Source organism: Stegastes partitus, unplaced genomic scaffold (genome assembly GCF_000690725.1).
Source record: "Stegastes partitus isolate 25-593 unplaced genomic scaffold, Stegastes_partitus-1.0.2 Scaffold247, whole genome shotgun sequence".
NCBI lineage: Eukaryota > Metazoa > Chordata > Actinopteri > Pomacentridae > Stegastes > Stegastes partitus.
The window spans coordinates 357,513-367,242 of record NW_007577978.1 but is presented as its reverse complement, the minus strand read 5'-3'; the positions used below and the strand labels follow the sequence as shown (position 1 = coordinate 367,242).

The window sequence follows — 9,730 nt, the reverse complement described above, 5'->3', positions numbered from 1 at the left end:
AAAAGACATTTTAATCAGAATTACCGACACTTTACAGGGTAAAATAAAGATTAAACAAATATATTAACTATCATCTTTCTTATTTTTACCACCTACAGACTCCATACCTGTAACACACTTTACTCCAGTAGAAGTAAAAGAAACTTTACCTTCACTTAATCCAAAATGCTGCTTCTCTGCTTTCCACTCCTTCCAGTAGAAGCGACCACATGACTCTGGTTCTTGCTGGTCTTCACTGGCTGCTACCAGTCTGGTTTAGAATTGATTTTAGGATTTTATTGCTTGTTTTCAGAGAGTTACAAGCCTCCAGATGCCAACTATCTGATCGTTGGACTCCTTATGTTTGACAGAAACATTCTGACTGTTTTGGATCATCTTCGTCTGGTTTTATTGTGTTTATTTGAGTTTAATTTTGCATATTGAACATCATCATTCATGTATTTTACTGTCTTTGTTTTTACCAATTGCATTGCCTTTATTATTGATTTTCTTTTCTTTGATATATTTCACCCCCATATGTTAATGTCAACTTTGTGCACCACCTTGAAATTCATATTTAGAAACGTACTACATAAATAAAGGTACTATTATTACTACTGCGGCCTGTGCACGTGTTTCTGAGATTCAGATCGCTGGTGTTAGTTCGTACAATAATAAAGTCACCTTTAAGTGTTGTCAATTCTGCAGAACATTGCAGAACAAAAAGTAAACAAACAACACAAGTGAGTCTCTTTTTTTATTCTTTTATACTCATTTTTGCAGTTTCATTGTTTTTTAAAGTCTCATTCTATTGATTAATTTTATTTTGCACGTTTTTTTTCTGTCCTTTCATATGGCATGGCATGTTTGGTGCTTTCATTGTTTAATTTGCATCAATTGGTGGTTGAAATGTAGCATTTTTTCATTATCTCTGGTCTTTTTTTCTCTTTCTGTCTGGCCTGGCTGACTTTCTGTTGAGTATGTACCTCTTAGAGGAGCCTCCTTTTTTTGACTCCTATGCAAAAGCCCTTTGTTTTTAAACGGTGCCGCATAAATAAAAGGTATTATTATTACTATTACAGCCCTATGCATGTGTTAATTTCTAAGACTGAGCTCATTGTTGTCAGCAATTACAATAATAAAGTGAGTTTTAAGGGCTGTGAGTTGTGGAGGGTTGCATAACACAAGGTAAACAATGCAAGTGAGTTTCTTTTACTGACTCCTCCCTAGTTTTTTTTGCAGGTTTCTTACATTACAATTCTCGTATGGGTTTATTTATATTGAAATCAGTGTGGCTTTGGGCTTTTTTTTCCGGCCTGACTGGTTTTCCTGTTGTAGTATTGTCCTCCTAAGTATCCTCCTTTCTTGGCTTCTCTGTCAGTGCACTTTGCAAACTCTATTTTTATAGGTGCTATCTAGATGTAGAGTCACTCCAATTATTATAACAGAGTGTAAAGTTCATCAATAGCTGGTGAGCAACGCTTCTGCGCTGAACTTTCCCCTCCAACCACACTTTGTGTATGTCTCTGTCTGTCTGCAGAGCTGCAGAGCGGAGGGGAGGGCAGAGGACGTATCAGAATTGCCGCCACGTGCGCTCAAACGCCTGCTTTAATATAATAACTTCACTCTGATTGGCCCAAGTAAGAAACACGGTATTTATAGACGGCACCTGATTGGTCGACGCCCGCGAGTCGATAGTGAACACAGCGCAAAGCTTCCAGACAAGGGATTCTTGGGCGTCTCGTACTATGAGAAAGTAGTGCGCGGGGGAAATGGTCATTTCGAGGGTAATCTGTAATAAAAGTTTGTTATATTTAAAACGCGCGTCTGGCGGTTGTGTGTGAACTCGCATGTTGGGGTAAATCTCGGTTTCGTGGCGGAGTTTGAGAAAAAGTGTCGACTTGTGTTGGCGGCGGAGGGATATCATAGTCCTACTGCGCGTCAAAATATTGGCTTTGGACGATCGCGCCAAAGCTCAGACAGCGGCCACTCTTCAGGATAACAACACGCCGCTGAGGCCCTTTAAACGCACTCATCCGTCGATACGGCGACTGTACACACCGGAGTGTTCGGCTTCTTCTTCTTCTTCTTCTGTTTTTTTTTTTTAACTACTTAAGAGGACTCTTACCGTCGGAGATACTTTGAATCGACACACAACAAGTCGTTTTTGATGCCGGTTTTCGGGAAACGGTGTACGACTTGGCGGTCGTGACACGACTTTGACGGGCGCGGTGCGGCGGAGTTAGCGCACCACTGCTGGACTATCAATTCTCCCGCAGCTCCATTTAAAACTGCGCCTCCTTCTTCGTACTTAACGGCCGCTTCTCCCTCTCCTCCTTCCACTGAGTGTCAACGGCTTGAAATCGTCTAACACCGGCTTTTTAGCTCGAATATGTTGCTGTCAAAGTTCGGTTCATTTTCGCATATTTGCAATCCCTCAAGTATGGATCTACCAGTGAAGATACAGCTCCAGCCGGGTAGGTTGCCCCCTTCTTCTTTTTAACGGTTTTGTTTTTAGCCCCTGACCGGCTAACGCTACTTGACCTCGGCGGTTTTGGTTGTGAGGACAAAATTTTAAACTTGAACGGTTTTCTCACTTTTTCCCTACAGTTAAAGTGGAGAAGGAGCCTTTCGAGAAGGTTTACCAAGTGGGCTCGGTGCTGGGCAGCGGAGGCTTCGGGACGGTGTACGCCGGCAGCCGGATCTCAGATGGCGCACCGGTAAGGACGTGGCCGGGGATCGGGCTCTTGTTTTGATCCTGCATGCGTCTCCAAACGGACACTTTTCTTTCCACGCAGTTTATGCTCATTTTTCCCCCTCTTTCTCTCTTGTGTTTGTTTTAGGTTGCTGTAAAACACGTAGCGAAGGAGAGGGTGACGGAGTGGGGCACGATTGTAAGTATCCGTGTGTTTGTTTTGGTCTCTCTCCCCCCCTACACCACCCCCCTCCCGCCCGGCTGTCTCTGGGTGGGGGTGCTCCGTGTTGTGGACGCGGCTGTGGGTATTCATTATATTTTTTTTTTCGTGTTTTGCCGCTACAGAACGGAGCTATGGTGCCTTTGGAGATCCTGCTGCTCAAGAAGGTCAGCTCGTCTTTTCGCGGAGTTATCAAATTGCTGGACTATTACGAGCGCGCGGACGGCTGGCTGATCGTCATGGAGAGGCCGGAGCTCGTCAAGGACCTGTTCGACTTCATCACCGAGAAGGGCGCCCTGGACGAGGACACGGCTCGGGGCTTTTTCCGCCAGGTTTTGGAGGCGGTCAGACACTGCTACAGCTGCGGTGTAGTACACAGAGACATCAAAGATGAAAACCTGCTTGTGGATCTACGCACCGGGGAGCTCAAGCTTATTGACTTTGGCTCGGGGGCGATTCTCAAGGACACAGTCTACACCGATTTCGATGGTAAGCGAGCCCTCTCCGTGCACCGCCTTTTTTTTTTTATCGCATTAGTCGCTGTTTTTTGGGGTGTCGCCGGGCTGGATTTTTGCGATTTGTTTTTGTGAATACATCTCCGTGTGGGCTGCGTTGTGTTTGCCCTTGATGCTCCGCTGTGCTATATTCAGATATGGAGGCGTTCACAAGGCTGTGACGCAGTGGTCTGTTTTTGGTGGAGGGTTTTCCTCGCCCAGAGGCTTTTTTATTAATAAGGATGTTCGTGTGCTAAATGAAAAACCTCCCAGTGAATTCGCAGATATGACTCACAGCTCATAAATCCTATTGATCGCCTGTCTTTTTTAGTGTGATTATTATTTTTGCTATTTAAATATCTAATCCGTGATTCATCCACATCTTGTGACATGCAGTGTGCTTTGCTGTTATTTTGTCAGTGCAGCTTGACTCACAGTTGCAGTTTGTGGATATTAGGTCAGTGCCACGTAACATCTGTTTGTTGTGAAACCCAAGTCGACTGTTCACGTGATGGGCTCACATTGCTTTTTTTTTTTGTCTGGTATCCAAGTTCCTCCTTCTAAGAGGGAGGGGGCAAGGAAAAGAAAGGAGGGAGATAGCGAGGGTGGGAGGGAGGGAGGAGGCAGGTCACCAGTTTGTGTTTTGTGGCTAAGGGAAGATGGAAAGCATTTCTACTATGACTCAGCTATTTCAGACACATCACTGTGTGTATTCAGGATCTCTTCCTGTGTTTTGATGTTCAGCTCCCCGTCACTGCTGCTGCATACTACATTTCACAACTCCACACACTCACCTCCCACCTCTTCTCTGTCACTGTTTTTTCTCACAGGTACAAGAGTCTACAGCCCACCAGAGTGGATCCGCTTCCATAGATACCATGGGCGCTCTGCGACGGTGTGGTCGCTAGGCGTGCTGCTGTACGACATGGTGTGTGGAGACATCCCCTTTGAGCAGGACGAGGAGATCCTCAGAGGGAGACTGTATTTCAGGAGGAGGATCTCAGCTGGTAAGTCAACCACAACAACATGCATAACACATGAGGTGACTCTGTTGCCCTCTAGCCATGATTAGTGGTACAGCCCCCAAAAATCCACTGCCTATCATGAATCAGTTTATATGGGTAGGCAGGTTTAACAGTTGTAACTAGAATTGGGATTTTTTAGGGGGGGTTATTTTGATTTCCCTCCTGTGTTCAAAGCCCTGGTTACCCCCAGTCATGTAACTCAATGAAAGACAGCCTTTGCTGCCTCCTCACCAGGACATTATAGACTGAATCATATGCAGCACAGACAGAACCCCACGAGTTCGTACACTCTTATCTTCAATATTGTCTCCTTCTCCTCATTCAGAGTGCCAGCAGCTGATCAAATGGTGCCTGGCCCTGCGGCCCTCAGACCGGCCCACCCTGGAGCAGATTTGCGACCACCCCTGGATGAGGGCGACGGCAGAATCACCCAAGTCACCAGAGGAGCCCGTGGCTGGTGACATCCGCCTCAGGACCATCGACACAGACTCTTCGTCAAGCACAAGCTCGAGCAAGGAGAGCCTCTGAGCGTGGCTCTGACGGACTGAAAAGACTTTCTGAGGAAAGATGGGGTGGGGATGGAGGGAGTGATACGGACTCACGGCCAGCAGCCTGTAGCCCAACTGGCCCGTCATCGGTCGGGCGCTTGACTCAGCTTGGCCCGGCAAGAGAAATGTACTTTAATTTTCCTCTTTTGTAGGGAATTTCTAATTTATTACTATTTGTTCTTCTTTATCTTATTCCCCCCATCCCCTCTTCTTTTTCCTTTCAGTTGATTCTACTTGTTTCCTACTGGGGAACATTTTTTGCTGTATGGGCGGTCTTACCAGCACTATTTATTTCCCCCTTCCCCCTTTTAAACTTGTTTTGTTACTAGGCTGGTATACACAGCTGGCAAGGCCCTCCTATTCAGACATGGCTGCTCTCATAGAGCTTGGAGAAAACCTTTTTATTTAAATGTTTTAATTTTGATTTTGGAGTGCCTTTTTTTGGAAAGCTGCTTTTCTGGGGGCTTTCGTCAACAACTCTTGTTTTTTTGGGATTTGCCCGCGGCGTGGCGGTTAAGTTGTCTGTGCCGTGATGGAAGGGGCGTTTTATTTTTGTTTTGTTTTTTATTATTATTATTATTATTATTGTTTTTACGGTTTTATTTTTCACTCGCCTGTCTCCATCACTGTAAGCCAACCAGCCCCTCCAGCCAAGAGGCTAAGTTAGAGTCAGACAGGAGAGGAGAAGGAGGTGGGGGCTCTTCCTGACAATGGAATACTTGAAACACACTCGACTCAAACTCTGTGTCGCTCTCTTTAACGCTGCTCACTCACTCTATAGCCTGAACAGGTGTTTGGAAACTGGATCCTGTCTTTTCTGAATGTCTACAAAATGTCAACACACACACACACACCTCCTCCTCCGCCTCCCCCCCCACCTCCTTTTCCTCCCTATCTCCTCCCCCCCTTCCTCCTTCTTGCCTGTTGCAGGGTTTTAAAGCCCTCTTTTTTTTTTTTTGCCTCCCGCCATCTCACTGCTTTGACACTACATGGCCCCCGCCCCTGGCCTCCCTCAGGGTTTTGGGGTGTGAAATGCACAATCAATGCAATATTCATGGACTCAATTATGTTTTTTTTTTTCTGTTTTTTTTTTTTTCAACAAATATTGTACAGCGTGTATTTTTTTTTTCTCTTTTTGTGTGTGTACTTTTTTTTTTTCTCCCCCATTTGCATTTAATTTATTCGTAAACATGTAGACATTCCACACTCTGTGGTTATTTATTTATTTATTGTCTATGCTTAAAAAAAAGAAAAAATCTCCCCTGAAAATTTTTTGCATATCCTACTTGGCCTTTGGTTTGCATTCCTATAACTTATTTTTACATTTCGACATGACTTTTTTTTTTTTTTTTTGAGATGTGGAGGATGCACTGAAGCAGTTGATGTAAAGCAGAATAAAACGTTTACTTAAATTTGAAAAAAAAAGAGCATTTGAATGTTATTTAACTACTTTAAGATTTTAAAAAAACATAAAAAATAAAAGTCTGTTGGTAATGTTGAATGGCTTAAGTACCCGGGAGAAGATCCACCTAGTTTCTGTACTGTCGAGATTAATTTGAGTTCTATGGAAAGCTAAAACAACAGGTGGAGCAGCTTTCATAGTTGTCACATAGCCTCACATTGGAAGAACCTTTTTTCAGTTTAGCTGTGTGACTTGTGGCTGTGAAGGATGGATATTGCTATTTTTTGATACAAAAAGTTTCAATTAAACACCCATTTTTATGTACAGAAATAAAAAGTCTGGTGTCTTGATCATTTTCGAATCGTGGCTTTAAAAACAACAATGTTATTGCAGCGCATCACAGTAGCTGTTAAATGAACACCTTTATGAAACCCTGAGCCAATATCGCTCATCTGGGCTGACAGTAGCTCCCTCGGGGGGCGAGGCCGGGCGGGCCTTCATATACATGTCCGATACGGTTACACCGCCTATAGTAATAACAACAACAATGCTGCACGTGACAGGACTGTCGGTGTGGCTGAAGACAAACATCAGAGGAGCCGTTAAGTGGATGACAACCTGCTGCAACCGAGGCGCTAATAAGAGACAGATGTGCCTCCAGAGCTCAGGTGAGGAGAGAGAGAGTGATGCTTTCATGTCGGAGGAGGGGGGGAATAAAAGAGAGTAGGGATGTTATGCATCATCAAACACATTTACATACGTGCACTCTGTGAAATACAACTAATTGCTTTTCCATTTTATGCCCCCCGTTTGCAAAAGTCATTGGACTCGGGAAGGCTGTGAGTAACAGCGGCGGGGATGCTGTGTTTGTGTGTGGAAGGTTTCCAGGAAGCAGGAGTGAGCAATAATCTGAGGAGGTGCTGCCCCCTGTGGCGAGTCAGCGCCACCACGCTTCACCTGTAATCATACAGCATTTTCTCCCATCTCCATGTAAAACATCTGCAGCCTTTAATGCTCAGATTTGACAGAAAAGAAAGCACCCCTACTTTCTAAGATCTCACAACGAAAATCATTATTCTTCTTTACAAAAAAAAAGCAATTTCAAACGCTCACCCGCACGCCTACACATGGCCAATTTTACTTGACTGGCTGCTTCCAACTCGACTGGAGTGGAGACATATGGGCACTTGAAGACTTCATAAGACAGCTGGTCCCTAAATCTTCTCAGGGATCTAATTCATGATGAAGGGATTGATTTATGTGCTTGGGAAAAAGGAGTAGGCTTTCTTCTTCTTCTTTTTTTTAATTACCACTTGGAGTATACGTCTTGATGTACGGAGCAGAGGAGTCGAGGCATTTAAAGCAGCCATCCTGCATTCTTCTGACCGTATACAGTACATGCCAGGGTTCTTGGATTTTTAAATTTTTTTAAATAATGTCATGCCAAAGTCAAACAAAGTTATGTCATGTAATACAAAACATACCAAAGAGGTAAACTGATTAAACAGACAAGAGTTTCCAATCTTACGCAGAGCTACACTGGCTCGAGCTGCATATAGAAAATACAAACGTCATAGTGATATCAAGCTTCATTTACACTGTAAAAAAAAAAAAAAAAAAAAAGTGTATTTTTATTTGATTTCAAAATACACAGAAATATCTATAAAAATATATATACATTGAATTTACATGTGCAATTTAAAATAAAAACCTGTAACTGAACAACCATAACATTTAAATTTTTCAAGATTTTTAAAATAATAAAAATTCGTTAAAATGCATTCGTAAATTTAATCTAATTTTTTTTTCAAATATTTACTTTTTATTTATTAGATGACAGTTACGTTTTGTTTTTTTAAATAATTTTAATTTCAAGTTTAATAGTGTAAATATAGTTCTAAAATTAGATGCAATCAATGACAATAAAAAAAAAAAAGTATAGGCTCTGCATCTTTCGGATTTCTTCACTAATTGAGAGATATAACTGATTCTTTAATGTCGTTAATTGCTACATAAAACCCGATAACATCCAGACGTACAACAGCTGGAGACGCCTCTTTTAATCAACAGAGAACTTCATCAAACTTCTCACATGGCCTTCTGCAACACGCTGTGATGAAGCACAGAGCTATAAATGATCACCGGTGATGGGCTCAGTACATTGACATCTGTGTTTCAATGCGCATCCCCCGTAATCCTCCATTGTCTTTGTGTCTCCGGGCTTTTTTGACATGCAAATGACCGTCAACTTGTCTTCATCAGAATCCCGTCTGCCTGCAGAATGAAGACTATAGTCCTCACCGTGAAATCCTCATTAAATGTAGCGGGGCATATGCTACACTGTTGTCTCCTTCAGTTGGGCGTCTGATCCCACAGGCTGGTTAATATCATCCGTCACTGCCACTTAGTTGGCAGCCAGGGAATATTGGAATAGTTGGTGTCCAAAATATATGACATTTTCTTCCTAGCTGAAAATGTGCCAAGGTCTAGTGTGTAAAAGTATTAAAAGAAGCAGCATCAATCTTTTCTCACTTGGCATTTCTGCAATGCTAGCACGATTTCTTTCATCTCTGTTTTCATTGTTGTCATTTTCTCAGTTGTATCTGGAACAAAACTCTACCAGAGACACACAAACAACTGTAAATAGTTCCTAAAATTTCAATTCCACTTTAGTAAAGAATGTATTTATGGTATTTAATGTATTAATTATTCTGCAAAGCAGTTGCTAACATTTTAAGAAGCAGGTCTCGTGTCTAAATTTGACGCTAGAGCTAGCAGGGAGTTAGCTTAGCATGCATTAAGACTGGGAGAAGGTTAGGAGCAGCTAGCCTAGCCTTGTCACTAATTAGCACATTTGTTTGATTCATTCAAGAAAATTGTGTGCCATTCCCCCTGTGTTTTGAGTGTTTATGCTAAGCTACGGTAGCCAATTGTTGTTTCCAGCTTTATATTTAGATATGACAGTGCTACATAACTTTTCATGTAGCTTTCCGCAAAATAAGCAAGCAGTCCAAAATATATCATTCTTATTTTCTACCTGAAGATATGCCAAGCTGTAGCTCTAAAGCCTAAATACCTAAGTATGAAGCTAGAGCTCGCAGGCAGTTAGCTTAGCATGTATACAATTGGAATAAAGTTAGGAGCAGCTAGCCTAGCTTTGTCAATAACTAGCACATTATATTTGTTTGAGTCTTGCAACAAGATGCCAGAATGAGTTGTAGCGTTAGCAGTAGTTATGCACTGATCTCGCTGTTTTGAGGGTTCATGCTAAGCTAAGCTAACTGTCTGCTGTTTCTAGCTTCATAATTACATGAGAGTCGTATAAAACATTTCATGTTGCGCTCAGTAAGCAGTCGCAAAAATATAT

General features: G+C 42.5%; 1 protein-coding gene across 1 annotated transcript; it reads left to right on the top strand.

Moving 5' to 3' along the window:
* The first annotated feature begins 1,966 nt into the window (after positions 1 to 1,966).
* pim3 (Pim-3 proto-oncogene, serine/threonine kinase) lies at positions 1,967 to 6,699 on the top strand. Its single transcript, XM_008281835.1, has 6 exons — positions 1,967 to 2,456; positions 2,590 to 2,699; positions 2,823 to 2,873; positions 3,020 to 3,383; positions 4,219 to 4,395; positions 4,739 to 6,699. The coding sequence occupies exons 1-6, from the start codon at positions 2,372 to 2,374 to the stop codon at positions 4,939 to 4,941; spliced, it is 990 nt and encodes a 329-aa protein (XP_008280057.1). The 5' UTR covers positions 1,967 to 2,371; the 3' UTR covers positions 4,942 to 6,699.
* Positions 6,700 to 9,730: the final 3,031 nt, after the last annotated feature.